This window comes from Osmia lignaria, chromosome 9, assembly GCF_051020975.1.
Source record: "Osmia lignaria lignaria isolate PbOS001 chromosome 9, iyOsmLign1, whole genome shotgun sequence".
In the NCBI taxonomy this organism is placed as follows: Eukaryota; Metazoa; Arthropoda; class Insecta; order Hymenoptera; family Megachilidae; genus Osmia; species Osmia lignaria.
The window spans coordinates 1722612-1740106 of record NC_135040.1 but is presented as its reverse complement, the minus strand read 5'-3'; the positions used below and the strand labels follow the sequence as shown (position 1 = coordinate 1740106).

Here is a 17495-nt window from a genome sequence, read left to right as displayed (position 1 = left end):
AACTATTCCTTTCTCCCAGATGAAAAATACTTTCCAAGTTTACTTATTGTTAGCTGAGTATCCGTGCATGTGAAAATAAAAACGAACTTACCCATCTTTCGAGATTGGAAGAAGTCTATATATCCTATAGTACCGTTACAAAAGCGTATCTATCCGCATTCCGGTGAAAGCAAACCTAACCTATACGGGACCGAAACGATATTGGTCATGGTGATGAATTGAAATATCGATTTGAAATCTCTGTGGTCACGTATTGTACACGTTCGAATAGAAAACCTGTTGATTTTGCGTAGAACAACATTGTCGCGGTAACAGATTTGGAAACACTCGAACAGTGAAGTAACTAGTAGGAACCTGCCCTTCCCGCCAAAAGTGTGGGCTGGCTAGATTATCATTTAACAATTCTTAGAGAATAAAATCCTAGAATTTCAAAATTCAAAAATTCAAAAATTTCAAAGTTGCAAAGTTCCAAAATTCCAAAATTCCAAAGCTCCGAAATTCCAAAAATCTAAAATCCTAATATGCCAAAATTTTAAAGTTTCTACTTTAACACTGACTGCCAACTACGAGACATCCCGTTACTTTCTTTACTTATTATTTGTGTCTACGCGCGCATTTGACCTTTCTCTTTTAGACCGTGGCAGTCAACGTGTTAATAGTAGTTCTAAGTTAATAGTAGAATAAATCTAAGAACGAGTACTTAATAAGGCCTCATTTCCTATATTTTTTAAAGAAAAGTCTACTGTACATTCAGTTTTTATTGTGATTATAGTCATCAAAATAATTTAATAAGAACGTAATAGTACTACCAGGTATCTTCTACCATTCTGCAATAAACGTCTCTTATCAGCATATCAAATATATTGGCAACTTATTAGAGAAACTTCTTATCTGACGATATCCCTCGACTCATTCTCTGCATTCGTTGTTGTAGGCATTATAATTAACGTGGCGATTCACTGCATAATGAAGTATGACTGACGTAATTAAGGATACCCCTCATTTTGTGCTGTCGCTATAAAAAGAGTTGAAAGTAGTTCAGTCTTATCCCTGATGCTGGTCGTTCTTCTTTCTTCTCTTCACCACATTTCCCTATTATTTTGTTCCATCTTCCTCTATTTCTCGTTCCCCATGGGTTCTTTGGATATATAAATAATTCAGGTGCTCAGGACGTCGTAAAGACATTAACGAAGGTAAAAGCTTTTAAGGGCGGTCTGGCTGAGTCCTGAACTCGTTATGCAGCTCTTACGATAATAACTCGCAATCTCTGCAGCCGGTTCATTGTCCAACGATACATGTATTTACGTTCGATGCCGACGTTTTCCTCCGAACCGTGAATCTTTTTCTGGTAATTATGATCTTCTGTATTTACCTACAGGTAACCTCCACCTTTTAATTTTTACAAGATTCTTGTAGCATCTTTACCATGAACCCTCTAGTACTCGTTAACGAGCCGTTGCAGTATTATTATACAGAGATGTTAAATTTATTTTGATGACAATGATAGAAATTAGTAGCAATTAGAAACTTTTACAAATTGACTGCCTCATAACGCTTAACTTGTGAACTGAAATTATTGTTTTCCAGTAATTCTATAATAGCAGGTATTATTAATAACAAAGTCTAGCAATTCTATAAGATACACACATTATTTACTAAACATGAATTTTCCTGTTTTCTATTTAACATTTATTAATTTAATGATCGTATCAATTATTGATGCATTTGGAAGTTTCATTACAAGCACTGACGTCATCAAAGTGCAAAAATAAATAGTGAAATAATTTGTATAAATTTTATTCCTGTGTGTAATGATAGTTATTATTATCCACTATGAAGGGGAAAACCCTTTCAATTTTAGAAAAATTGAGAAAGCAGCTTCAATAATTCATTAGTTACAAAATATTAAAAGTTGATTATTTTTTCTGTAACATTTCTTCCCTCTTTTCTAACTATACATGAAGTGATTTTTACAATTAATTTCTACTTAAAATCAGATTAAATTTTAATCCATACATTTAGAAAATTTAATTTAGTAATCTATATATTCATTGATAAACGAAACCCTGGTTTTACAATAGAAAGCTTTTCTATTCAGAATCAATCGCTGCAGAGCTGATCATTATAACCTGGCTGCGTCTCTCGCTCGAGTCTCCATAGTATTCGACCTAAAATGTACATGTTCAAATAGCCTTCAAGACATTGACCATATCGTCTGGCAATGTCCTCTATATGACTCTCAAAGGCACAAATTAATTAAGGAACTTTTAGATCTTAAGCTTCAGTTGCCTTTAAAAATGACTCTGTTACTCAGGGAACCCCATATTGCAGCGTGTAAGTAAGTACTTGTATCGTTTCTTTTCTTAAAAGTTGTAATCTTAAAGTATGAATTGTTTGTATAATTTTTTCTTCCTTTTTTTCTTTTTTCTTTTTTTCACTCCGAAAAGCAAATAAATCTGTATTATGATTTGAAAGCTTAATAAAAAGAAAAAATGAATTTAACAATTATAACAAATAGGAATAGTATTAGAATATAGATTAAATAAAAGGAGTTAAAGATTTTAATTTAAAAAATTGATGGTTAAATAATGTAAGCCGCTTCCTTTTTGAGGGCACCTGTAGCCGTTATTGCGTTGAAGGCGAGTTCGAACCGGCCGTTGACAGTGTTTTTCGAGAAAGCGCGGGAACGCGTCGAGGCAGTTCGGCTATGCCTCTCGTTGCGAACGAACACGTAAAATCGCAGCATCATTCAATTTTCAAATAAAACTATTCTCAAGCTATTTCGACCATCCTTACAATCAATATAATTTGTATAATGAAAATAAAAAATAAAAAGGTGATTTAAAAAAATTGCATATAATTTGTATGAAAGTAAACTATGGAATATCATTTATACGCTTGAATAAGAAATAGATAAATAATCATTTGAAAATTACTTATCTATTTCTATAGTTCAAATTAAACACACAAGTTTTCGTCTTGCAATTAATACTGCTTTTAAATTTTATTTTTCAGATTCGGATTTGCCTAGGTTTGCTGAAGAAATACAAAATGTGACCGTAAGCAGAGGTCGAGATGCTTTGTTGGCATGTATAGTGGACAATCTACGAAATTATCAGGTAAGAAAATAAGTTCTGTTAAACATTTACATTAACAACCAATTACGTAATGTTTATCTTTATACTTCCTTATAATTACATAATTTTTATTGCATTATCTTTTAAAATTGCTAGCAAATTTTAAACATTCTTAATACGAGATAAATGACTTTTTTTATTGTATGATATTTTTTTATTTTATGATTGTTTTAAAATTATTTTAAAAATAGTGACTATTAAACACATGTTGCAACTATTGGAAAAGTAAAAGTAAAAGGCAATACTATTTTGGTAATTTTTAAATATTGAATAAATCTAAAAAGGCAAAATTTTCATTTGTTAATTTAAATTAAAAGTAAAAAATGAGAAGATTAGGAGTTGGTATCTCATTTATAAAGTTGAAATGAGTTTTAAATATTTCAATATGTTTCATGCATCGTTTTAGAAGTTTCTTCTTCCTCATACTAAAAGTGAAAAACGTAGCTAGGAAAATGAAAACTTCTATTTAACGCAAATATTTTGAAAATGAAACTAAATACAAGCTGAAATTTGTATACAACCTATGTTGAAACAAAAATAGCTCGCTGAAACGCTTTCATCATGATATTCATAAACATTGGGACTGATGAAAGCTTAAATATGAAAAAATTGACATAAAATTTTATTGAAAATATGAAGAAATTTTTAATTATTAACAAAGATGTGTTCTAAAATTCCACATAGAATTTAACGATAAATTATTATAAATATACTGAAAGTAATAAAGTTGGAATACTGTACGATTTTACTTGACCAAAATATTAACAAATCAAAGTTTATCTATTTGTAAAACAGTTAATAAATACTACAAATGCACTTTGAAAAAGAAATGGAAACGCAAAAGACTTTTTGAAATATGCATTAACGATTTGATAAATATAGTTCATAGCTTTTTAAAATTTGAGCATTACCCGATCTACTGTCATAATTACGATCTGTCCACAATCTTGATACCTATAGACAAAACTCGAGGTCAGAAAATGAATGTCAACAATCCGAATATTGAGTTAAAAAACATAGACAATGAATTTTAATAAATAAAGCAAGATTTTGTACCTTTTGTATCAGGATTGATTACAAAATTTTTAATTAATTAAATATCTCGAAATTAAAAGAGTTAAATATATAAAATTTTTTTTGTAAAATTAAAGTTATAAGTTATTCAATTTTAATGATATCTAGTTTTTTTTTTTAAATTAAATTTAATTTATATATTTTTTAAAGTAAATTTTAATAAAAAATTTTATTTTTGAAAATATAAATAATTTATGGGATAAACTATAAATTAATTGTATAATTTAAAGGAATTTAAATTTAGAAAATTAATTTAAAAATTTAAAAGCGCAAAATCTTTATTAGAGGGGCGACTGACCCCCTAGTTTTACACGAGATTAATTATGTAGTAGATGTGATCACTTCGGCCAATCATACGTTACGATCGAAAGTACGTGTGATCTGAGGTGTGTGATATGTGTGAACTTCTTGTGATCGGTGAACAGTAGTTACTGATTATTTACCGATAATTTAAGTTCAACCTGCCATACTTCACTTTTTTTATTACCCCCAGTTCAACCTTCTCGAATTCCTTATAATGTGTGAATTGAATAAATATACATTAAAATCTTTACTATTTGAACCAAAACACGAGCGTTTTTCCGCTGGTTGGAAATTTCTGCAAAGTTGGGTCGCCTATCTATCCCAAACAATCGTGTATTCTCGGACAAATAAGTTACTCGTTAGACTTCATCATTAAGCAAAGCTTTTTTACGCTCCGCTTGCGAATTAAACACGAAGCAGCGAAGCTTGGTAATTCTAACCATGACTCGCAATAACGTCAACTTCAGCAAGCTACCTCGTTCGTTACGCCAATGGAAATACATCACGGATCGTGTCACGTTGAATTATTAAAGTAATACGGTAACGACGCTGGTTCACACGATCCTTCTACCAGATCCGGTATACCCTGAACGCCTAACTGCCTACAATTTTCCTGCCTGATATTCTCCAGACGTAGCCATCAAGAATGAAGAGAAAAAAGTACGGACCTTAAGTAAAAATTATACAGACTGTTTCTTATCGCCGAAGAAACGGCGTAAGTCGGAACTAATGGCAAGAGGAGGTGGATAAATTTGCATAAACGAATATTCGAAATCGTATTAGCCTGGGTTTATAATCTTCTTTACCTTCCAGCAGCTATTCATTAGGTGTTGAAAAAAGTTCTTTATAGGGCACGGTTATTGTTATTCAAAACAGTTTTCATTCTTTTATCCAGGGTATAAACAGGGAAAATAGTGATACCTCGTGCTAAAATAAATCGGAATTGTGGAGTAAGCTTGCTTCATTTTCGAGAAAAATAACTTTAAAAGAGGAATGGTAAAAAATTTTGAAAATGAATAAGAAATATCTTCGTAAAAATGGCTAATCATATAAATTATATTCCCTATACGATTGTAATAACAAATATACTGAATAGGGAACTCCCTTCTAGATATTACAGAGATCACAATTCTGAATAAATTGTTTATTATTAAGTTATTAACAAAAAGGTTTCATTCAAAAAATATCTAATCTAACCTAAATCAAAGTCACAATGGTTTTATATCAGTTACATGGTTTAGTACTGAAGTCAATATATAGCCTGCATTACTCCTTAAAACACTACACTAATCTAACTTTAACTTCGTTTTTATTTCTCACAAGTATAATTGAAAAATAGAAATTATGTTAGGTTAGGTAAAAGTGTTTTAATGGGTGGGGATTTCGCCCAACCCACGCCTATTCATTGTTTTATGTGTCAAATATAACTAACCTAAAAACATTTCGGCTTTGGATTAGGTTAGGTTAGGTTAGATTAGATATCTTCTTTGAATGAAACTTTTTTGTAAGTAACTTATAAATAAACAATGGCTGACTGTTAATTTATTAGGAAAAGTTTCTTAGCAGAATGACATCTCTAACATATATCAAGGTCAAGGTGATTAGAGGGAGATTCCCTATTTGATATGTTTATCACTATATATAATTATATTCTTTGCATATACAGGGTGTTTTGCTTAAAACAGGCCACCCTAATATATTTTCTGTTTGTTATATTGCCAGAAAAATTTTTTATATAATTTCACTTGCTTTAAAAGACTAATCAACTGCCAGAAATTTTTTGATGAATATCAAATTTTAGTAGTTGTTTTCAAGGACATCCATAAATGCACATGCATATTAAATGACCTGTTTTAAGAGAATCATCCTGTATATTTTGTACATAATTATACACTTCAAAAGCAATAAAGAATATTATTTTATATTAATATCATTTGTTTAGAAATTTTTGGTGTTGAATAACATTATAATTTATTTAAAACATTTTTAATTGGATTGGTACGTTGACAAATCATCTGACACACTTATGCATATTTGTCCACGTTGAAATCTGTGCGACGAAAAGGCGGAAACGTATAGGTACTTACCTAAGCCTTTTTATACTTACTTTTCTATGCTCCATATCCTGTAAAGGCTTCGAAGATCTATGGAGGATATGGAATACAAGCCAGCCAGTATATTGAATTAAGTAAACGATAAGAATAAAACGATATTATAGGTATAGAGTGTTCAAAGCTCTTCGATGGAAAACGGCACGAGCAAATGCATCGGAAACGTGTATACAAGCAATTTTAAAACACGCTCCAAGATCATGTTTTTTTCATTTCTTCCTTTAAAGAAATTATTACCCAATTTTAAGAATTTTATTTTTCTGTTATTGGCAGCAAATATATAACAAATTTTAAGCAATAAAGAAATAGAGCACATAAATTGTTTAAAACTTTTATTATCACGTTAACGTAACAGTCATTATAAATAAAAACTTTCAAAGAAATGATTTATTAGGTGTACAAATCAATTTAGTGTTTTTAATATTACGCTTTTTTAATGACTATTTTAAATTTGAATATTTTCCCGCGCTTCTGTGTATTTGAAAATTGGTATGAGGATATGATAACAATAATGATTACATCAATAATCGGAATTACCATAAATGTTTAAAAATAAATCTTCAATTAAATAAAAAAAAAAGTACAGAATTAATGTGTATACCTAATAATAGAAAATAATATGTATCATTGATTTTGGAGTAAATAATAATTACATAATTCATTTTTATGAAGAAAAATTTTGAAAAGCAAAGTTTCTGTGGTTTATTTTCAAAATTTTATACCATTCTACCATTTAGCTTGGTAAGAATTTTCATAGCAATTTAATAAGAATTTTTTAGTTTCTTTATTCATGTTGCCTCTTTCTATTGTAAATAAAGCGCTAATAATACTTAGAATTCCTCTTCTTTTTTGTTTTGTAATTAATTGATTAAATAGGTGCTTATAACATAAATCACTGGTGACGACCATCACTGTCAATGTATTAGAATTACTTTTCTCATCGTACTTTTAATATCACATAAGTATTCACATATACAAGACAATCAAAATAATTTTTTGAATAAAAGAAAGTGTCAAATTATTTCAATTTACACTTGAAAGTAGTGTAAAAGTCAAACCCTGATGAGGGACCTATCCAGTGTCAAATTGTTGGTAACATTATGACTTAATACCTGATGTCAAGGATTGGAAAATAAAAATAAAATAATTTGTTACTTAATTAATTTTTGGAATATTTTTATTTGAAAGAACATTTATATTTTATTCTATTATTGATCGCAAGTAGGTGCAGTGGCATTGCTTTCATCATTTTCGAAAAAATGTTATTAAAAAAAACCATATCGAGAACAATGTTTATGTATATTTATATATTACTGGAAACTTGATCATTCTTTGTAAAACTTTACGAACATTATTTATCAAATAATATTTAATTATATTTTAAATTATTTCATCGTGTTAAAAACGAAACGTGTAGATACAGAAAAAAATATTCACTCATCTTTCAGTGAGGAACAATTTTTAATAACGTAAGTGGTGAAGTAGGTAATCAATTGACGAAGATAAATGACTTTTCCTATATAACTAGGTACACAGAGCATACCTTGAGTTTACTTCCATTAGGTGTTTTCATTTTCTACGATATGCTTTCACATTAACTAAAACATATTAAGGATAAATATCCACGAAAATATGGGCCTGCATAATAACTGAATTAAATATATTAAAATATTATAAACATTAAGAATATTAAAATGTAATAAATGTTTAACATATTAAAATGAAAGAGATATTTTAAAAAATTACAAGTAAAACTTAAATCTGTTAATTATTTTTATTTATTTATTGTAACTGGCTGTCGTTCCGAGTGTTCTTGGTGATCGATTGACACCAAATTTAGAAGGGCGGGTGGAAGGGTAGAAGAACTGTAATATAAAGCAATACCTTCATCAGTCTATTAGTTTATTATAAGGATATAGTGAACTGTGTATTTAATATGATTCAAATGGCTAAATAAAAATAAAAAATCTGTGAATTTCTGATTTATTTTGAAACGATTGTTAAAATTTTGCAAAATTATAAATTTTTTTACAATATTCAACAGTGTTAATTTAAACGAAATTAGTGTCCCAAAAAATACATTTCTCTAGTTAGAAAATAGATATTAAAAAAATTAAAAAATTCAATTTACAATGTTGCTGTCATAGTTAGCCATTATGTGAGAGTTAATAATATGATAAAGTACTATATTTTATTAATATAGATATTAAAACATTAACTTTTATAACAAATTGCGTAACATTTTAAGGAAACGTTACTCTGTCCTGTACGCTATAAATGGGTATCATGTGTTTGTTTTAGGTGGCATGGGTACGTGTCGATACACAAACTATCTTGTCCATCCACCATAAAGTCATCACACAGAACCCACGGATCTCGTTGACCTACAACGACCATCGTACATGGTACCTTCATATAAAGAAGGTCGAGGAAGTGGATCGTGGATGGTACATGTGTCAAGTGAACACAGACCCGATGAGAAGTCGACAGGGTTATTTGCAAGTCGTAGGTAAGCTTCCTTTTTAACAACATGTATTTAAATTGATCATTTGTTTCACTTTACAATTAAGTATGTTAATAATGCCCCTATAGAGGCATATAGGGGCATCACAGTTTGATTAGTATACATATTAGAGGAATATTACATGAAATATCTAAAATATTACATCTTGTTCAAAACACTACTTACAAAAAATAAATTTTTAACATTTCATAAAACTGGCGAAGGGATAGAACCTAAAAATGTTAAAATAGTAGTAAAAAAGTAATCAGCAAATTAAATTGTCAGCAATCCTTTAACAATGAAACTTAACCACTTTGAAATCAAACAGTTCCCAAGTATTGATTAACTAAAATCAATTAGTTTTAAAGACAGTCAAGTTCTAACAAGCTGTTAAACTGTCTTAGAATTTATCAAGCTTCCAATATGCAGTCACTAATTGGAATATGTTTCCAACTGATATATGAAGCACTAAATTTCAAATACAGTTCTGAGAGAAGAGTAATTATTCAACAATTGTCAAATCGTTATTTTTAATTGTTTTTTAAAATTGTTTTGGGTGAACTTTCAGTCTAGATGCAAGAATTATATATTTAAATTCGAAGGAAGTTATAATAGTAAATTCGTTAGCGTAATCTACGTTGATTACTGTTGAGGTCATTTCAGACTGAACATCTAATTAACCACAGATTTAAACCCTTGTTCAAACAAGTTCTCGTCGAGGACAGGTTATCAATAATAGCATTTCTCTGAGCCAATATTACATCACAATATTACAAATAACCCATCGAATGATGGAGATATAAAATCTATGATTTAATCTTAGAATTGTTCCATAATGTATTTCAGAAATTCAATAAATATCTGCAAATATTTCGTTGACATTTAATCAATAAAAACTATTCACAAAATAACTCTCTGTGGAGCATATTTTTTGCAATTTCAGTTAGCAATCTGAATCGTTTATGTTCATGACTCATTTTTTTACTGTTATTGGCTATTAAAAGATCTGAAAGAGATTTTAGGCTACTTATTGAGGGTTCTACTTTAATATACAGGGTGTCACGGATCTGGTGGTACAAGCCTAAAGGAGATGAATCTACATGAAAAAATAAGTCGATTTCATCTACACTTATTATCTTCACTGTAGACTAGTTTTTGTTGCATTTGATCAAAAACAAATTTCGTTTCGATGTTCATCCCTTAGTTTCTGATATAAGAAATTGGAACGTGTTACGCCCCGGCGGAAAATTTGAAATTTATCCGCCTTGCATCCCTTATCAAGCCCTTTTAGGTTACGAGAGTATCTCTGGTCAGATCGTTCCATCACACGAGGTATCGATTGATTTTATTATTTTTCGGGTATTACAATTTCGCCATTCTAATTTCCTAATGTCAAAGGGGCACCTTAGTCCAGCCCTTTCGAGGGTTACGAGAGTACCTCAGGCTGGGGTGTACCCTTACGGGCGAAAACCGCCGATTTCACGTCTAATCAAATTTGAAGGAAAGCGAAATATGTAGTGATAATTATAATCATCTCACGCGACCGGTATATTACTCAATAGTTTCAACTGTGATATCAGAGCGTTTTCATATTATTATATTTATGTTAATTAATTCTAAGCATTTTTACCCTTGTTATTATTTTACATGAACTGGTATTTTCAATATTAACGAATTTTCCAAATTTATTCAAATCTTAATTTTGGCATTTCTTGTATTTTGTTATTCATTGGACTTTCTCATTCACAATTAAACCAGTTTCATTTACCTAAACAGTTTCAAAATTTATTTCAAACACACCTCACACCTTTCAGTTAAAACACGCCTACCATCGCATACAGATTCAAGGAGGGACCCGTACGGGACCTAAAGCGTTGAACGAACCCAACGAAAGGATAATAATTTCAATTTCTAATCTAACATCTTATTAACTTTGTCTTTCGTCTTTTAATTGTCGAGAGCGTTAACCCGCTCAAGACTGGTGGCAGCGATACCAACCATCGCGCCAGAATAGGGAAGAAAGAATAGGGGATTGAATTCCAACCTTCTAACTGAAATTCATTCCATTAACCACTATATCTTCTCTTTTCTTTTTACGTTGCGCCGTCGCACGCGCAACGTAACAAACGACAATTGGAATAACATAAATAAAATCATATGAAAACATACGCATATTTCAACAAAAATCTACGAATCTTCAACATCAGTTTACTCGAGAAAGAAGCCTTAAATAGAGAAATTATTGTTTTTTGCTTCGACTTATTCTTTCATGTAGATTCACCTTCTTTCGGCTTGTACTACCAGGTCGGTGACACCTTGTATAATTATTCCTTGAGTCAAATGCTTAAAAAATTAATTGTGAAAAATAAATATTCGGAACGAAGTTCAAAAGAAAGTAGAATCCGCATCACATATAAATGACTCAGCTCACCCACGAAGGGTCAATAACAAATTTTCGTAAATACATTAAACTAGAAAATTTAAATGATCGCAGGTTCAAAACCTTTAATGTAATTAATTAACTACGAAGTTAGAGAGCAAGGACAATTATATTTAAACAATTAACTACCATAGAGTGAAGCAAAATAGAAACAAAATTTTAGATAAAAGTAAATAATTCTTTAGAAATTGGAATGCCTTGTACATTTCATTCGTTTAAGTCTTTAGAATGCATATCTTGTATTATTTATATAATAATAACTGTAATAATAATAATCATAATAGTAATAGTTACGTTTTATAATTAATGGAAATTTTAAACTCAATATTAATATCAAACTTTCGAGGGTCCTTTTGGTTAATAAACTTGGTTAAACAATTGAAATTTATTCTAAATAAAATTAAATAAGGCTTAATCGCAAAAAAGCGATACTAGGAAAGTGTTTTATTTAATATTTGTTAGCATAGTAAATAGAAAGTTTATTGTTAGAAGGGATCCGGCGTTGTAGCCCCCCATATACCTTCTCCTTGATCCGGTACTAATTAATATTGATTAAATCGAACGTTAATTCGAAAAGGAAATTACTTCATTGCAGCGAAAAAATGGAAAGACATCCATTTTTAAATTTTTAAACTTTTCTGTATTACAGTGCCACCTTCGATTAATACCAAAGAAACCAGCACAGATATGGTCGTTCGCGAGGGCTCAAATGTGACGTTAACGTGTAAGGCTACAGGATATCCAGAACCTTATGTCATGTGGCGTAGAGAAGACGGAAAAAATATAAACTACAATGGCGTAAAAGGTGAGTTTTGATCAATGCTTTTTCTAGTAATTTTAATTAATATTCAAAAGAAAAGTACCTTCTTTTTAAAGACCGAAATTCACCAAAGTAATTGAATGTGCCCCTTTAAAAGAAATAAAATTCACTTGATAATGAAAATTTTAAAAACAAATAAAAGGTTCATTTTCTAAAGTTATTAACGTACAGAAGGTATATTTTGTTAAATAAGGTTGTGGAAACTATAAATGACAAAAGTTATGATTCATATTGTTCAATGCAACTGTTTTAAGAAATTGTCATGTTTATTAATTAATTATAATACGCCTTAATTATTTATTTATAAATCAGCTTTAACATGTGCTAGATTACATTGAAGAGCATGATTAATGGAGTTCCAAGTAGAATATGTTCTATTTAGAACTTCAATTGAAATTTCTATCGTACCTACTAGGCGAATAGAATATTCTAGAATTTCACTGGCTGAATTAATTCCAGAAATTACGATTTTAGGATTTGTTACTGATACATGAGTGATAGTAGAATCTTGCAACATACAATAATATGGTATATTACTAGTAAAACTAAATTAATTATAAATTTTGAATTCTATGTTTTATAAATTTGCATTTTAATCATTCACCCTGGAATAGCAAAGATTGGGTTACTCGTAACCCACTCTTACAGAATATATGTAAAGATATTAACCTAAAATCAAATATATAGATACTTTTTCTTTCCAATAAGGATACTTATTGGTTTTGGGAAGCAAGGTGATAATAAAAATGAAAATAAAATATAAAATACTTTCGAAGCTTTTAACAGATTAACTGGCAAAGACCAAAAAACCTCGAACTAGACGGACAGGCTCTCATAGCACTTACCTATTTTTCAACACTTTATATTCACGTGCAGTAAAAGCTGGATATATACAACAAACATTGGGACGCAGGCGTTGCATATATCCAGTCGAGGTGTCGAATCTCGGGTTACACGCGACGAGCAGCCAAGCGTGAACGTAGAAAAGGACAGACAGTGGCAGAAAGAGAGAGGTCCGATGATCAAAGGAAAGAGCCGAAACGTATCGGTGTGACTAATACTAATTGAATAAAAAAACTTTTTTATTTTTGACTTTTTTTTAATGAAACTTGTACTAGCGCATTGGTGAGATTTTTGTGATTAAAGTGGTACCAAACACGATATAGTTTCAATTATAATTACTTGCTAAAATTGATGTTAAAAGTTGGCGAAAAGCAAAGGAGGATTGGAAATGAAAACCGGTTGCGGTGTCGGCTCGGGTTTCAAACGTTGCATATATCCAGCCGAGGTGTCGATTCTGGGCATTTAAACGTTGCATATATCCAGCCGAGGTGTCGATTCTGGGCATTTAATGTTGCATATATCCAGCCGAGGTATCGATTCTGGGCATTTAAACGTTGCATATATCCAGTCTTGGTATCGATTCCGTGTCCGTACAAATCGTTTGTACCGTGCCGCGTTACCTATTCTACGTTCGTACAAATCGTTTGTACCGTGCCGCAATACCTATTCTACGTTCGTACACAACATGCGACGTGTTGCATGTTGCATGTTGCGTGTTTGATGTATCTTTGGTGTACGGCCTGCCTTATATATATGTACAGTTTTATTATTATTTTAATAAATAAATATAATTCAAATCATATCGTGTTTGGTACCATTTCAATCAGAAAAATCTCACAAATGCGTTAGTAAAAGTTTCATTAAGAAAAAGTTAAAAATAAAAAAGTTTTATCGTTCAATTAGTATTAGTCACACCGATATTACGGTCGGATCATATTACACGATTTCCTCGCCGAGCGGCTCGGTTCGGCTTAGGGGGATCCCCCCAAGTGGGGGGGTTAGCGATGTTGCATATATCCAGCCAAACTTTTGTTGCATATATCCAGCTTTTACTGTATTAAGTTACGAATGCCTTTTTGGTCCAGGGGGATAAAGAATAAACTATTTGACCCTCGGCATCTTCTTTGATTGTGAACGTGTTGTTGATATAAGATTTAGAAAATTAAAATAATAAGAAATACAAAATTAAATTAAAATTCTGGCTCTCTCCATCGTGATTCCAGATCCAATGATTACCACAGAAACTGCAATCACTTATGTATCATTAATCTTCAATAACAGTATTAAATGTGCAATATGAAAATTAAAATCAAATATGTTACAATATTCGAGTGAATATTAATATTGGACTGAAAATGAGTAGGCGAATTATAACATACGGAATATGCAATGATGCATCGAAAACGTGCAACATGTTTGTAGCAGCATGATTTATGTATCTTCTTATTTTCGTAAACTCCGTTCCATACATTACATAAGTGGAATTGATAAATTGCTGTTATCTGAATGAAATAATGTTTTCTGATCGTTTGTTACCAGTAGATTACGAATATTTATGCATTTTATAAAGAATATGGTGCATGATAAAAAATAAAATAAATTGTTCAGAATGTGACGTATGAATATTATGCAAGTTAAGGTAATACATAGGACCGGATTAAGATTTCTAGAGCTCCGAAATTATCAACTTTCGCGAGATTTAATTGTTAATTGATAAAATTGATTCAAGATTAGAAATTTATTCCAAATAAAAGTTAAATACCATTTAATCATAGGGAAAAAAGACAACAGTAAAAAAATTTCATTTAATATTTTCTGACCTAACAAATGGAAGGCTTAGAAGAGAGCCTCCTGCAAAGTGAGGCCCAGGGCTGCAGTCCTCTTTAGAATCCCCTTAATGCGGCACTAGTAATACAGGATGTCCCGTAACTGGCGGTACAAGCGAGTAGGGAGTGGTTCTACGTGAAAGATTGAATCTAAAATGTAGAATAAAATTTTTTCATATGACGCTTTATTTTCGAAAAAAATAGGTTTGAAAATTTGTCGAGTGCGCGTGCAGTTGGAGCAGCTTCAGCTCGACGGATTTCATTGTAGATCACCTCCATTCTTGTTCGTAAAGGTTGTGAATGGATCGATGGACAGATTTTCAGAATTCATCTAATTTATGAACTGTTGGAAGTGATGTCCACGTTGTTGCAAACATAACTGTGTTCTCCTTATTAAATTGCATCGAACGTTTTCTAATGTGTCGTTGTGCAATTATAATTGTTCAAACGCTATAATAATTTTTTGTTTTAATTGTTCAACGCTCGTCATGTCCGTCGAACTGAAACTAAATCAAGTACTCGCGTACTCGATAAATTTTCAAATTTATTTTTTATCAAATAAAGTGTCATATGAAAACATTTTATTCTACATTTTCGATTCAATTTTTCACGTAGAATCACCCCCTACTCGCTTGTACCACCAGTTACGGGACACCCTGTATATATTTTTAATCAGTCAAATGAAAAACAGTATTTTGTCACATAATTCTCAAGTTGCAAATCAATATTTAACCCTGGATTTTTATTACATTCCTAAGTGGCCCTATTGTTGCGATAAGTGCCACAGTGGGGGTCTACGCTAAGAATGACAGACCCAAAGAATAAGAAACCGCAACAATAGGGTCGCTTTTACGACTTGCTACTCAAACCGGGACGTATTCATTGAAAATCGAGATATTTGTAAACGTTATATGTATCTTGCAAACTAATTAAAATCGGGTGTATACATTATAGCTTAATAAATTAGTCTTGAAAAGCACTATCGCATGATCTGAAAAAAAAATATATAGTTCCATTTAAAAAACAAAACTTAATCATCATATCTCTTAAACTAATAATGCAAAAAATTTTTCACTTGTGCCAAAACATAGTTCCCATTTTACTGTGCAATTTCAGTTTTTTGTATCATTATTAGTTACGGAATAACTTGGGCTGGGACACCCTGTATAACACGTATTTCAATATAAATTCATAAAAAGTAGTGTGTTTTGAAGAGAGTTACAGTGTTGAGCCCCTTTAAGAACGAGTGTGCATTAGAGACGACCGCTTCAATCGATGCTAATTATTTTCTTAATTACTGATTATGAAGAGGGTGAGAAACGCGACATCAGTTCGTCACGTGTACGTAGACGTTGCGCGCAATCATAGACCTACACATACAAAGCAGTGGGGGAAAGACGTATTAGATAGTGAGACGTCAGACAGTCTGCTCGGATCCAAAGGATTTTCTCAATATCGGATAAAGGTCGGATTTAATTTCTGCTCTAATTTAAATTTTCATTGCCCTCCAGCCATACTCGGGCTCAGACCCTCAGAGGAGGTTTTCGAAGCTTGCCGCGCCTCGTCCTAACTCTCCAGTATAAACCGTTGCTAATAAATATGTATGTATCGAATCAATCTGATGTGGAAAAAATACGCTGCTACATTACATGATCGTCTGTGCAACGTTTATTAACCCTTAGCTGACATACTTCACCAGAATAACATGACTGGCACATTGGGATGTTTAAGACTATCCAGTAAAATATTTCTTGCAAAGAAGCTATTCAGTATTCTAACTTGACAAAATTCCTAGATAATCTTTGAAAGTTGTTTTAACATATTTCATAGCTAATTTCAGTAAAATTAAATATTGAGCATGAAAAAAAAATTGAAAATCGTAGAAAAATCGAAAAAATAAGTTTTCACAAAGAAATTCATAATTTTTTCAAATTTTCATATAAAAAATTAAAAGTTTACCTGGACACTCTTGAGATTGAACATTTTAGAGGAAAGAATAGTACAAAAATCGTGGTTTCAAGAAAGGTGTTTATTTGGAGAGTTGAAGAGACGAATTTTAGCCAAAAAGGAAAAAAACTGAATTAGCTGGGGTCGTCTCATATCTCTCAGTGCCAGCTAAGAGTTAATAGAATCTGGAAATTGATACAATTTAACCTGGTAATGGTTTAGTGGGATATGACATGTACCATTACTTTAAAATTAATATTATCTTTTTTTTATTAAACATACTTGGTGCTGATGATCTTCAGCACTTTCTTTTGTTTCATTGAATTTTTACTTTTAGTGCAATCAAAAATAGAAAATCAATTTGCTTTTACAGCAGACTGTCGTAATATTGCCTCGGAGGCGATTTGATCTTGTTACAGATTTTGAAGTATGCTAATGCTACTCTTCCAACATATAGTATACGAAAATGATACAATTTTCTTTCCCTTTTT

The 17495-nt window shown here is 31.1% G+C and overlaps 1 protein-coding gene across 9 annotated transcripts in view; it reads left to right on the top strand.

Annotated features, from left to right (window-relative positions):
* Positions 1-17495, top strand: part of LOC117609900 (neurotrimin) — a 454130-nt gene that overhangs the window by 359010 nt on the left and 77625 nt on the right. For all 9 annotated transcript variants that reach the window (XR_004582720.2, XM_034336659.2, XM_034336660.2 and 6 more), the window contains 3 exons: positions 3016-3119; positions 8927-9134; positions 12218-12373. Coding sequence is in view for 8 of the 9 variants with exons in the window: in XM_034336659.2 (XP_034192550.1) it covers positions 3016-3119; positions 8927-9134; positions 12218-12373 (468 nt within the window). In the remaining variant the exon portion in view is untranslated. The remainder of the gene's footprint in view (positions 1-3015; positions 3120-8926; positions 9135-12217; positions 12374-17495) is intronic.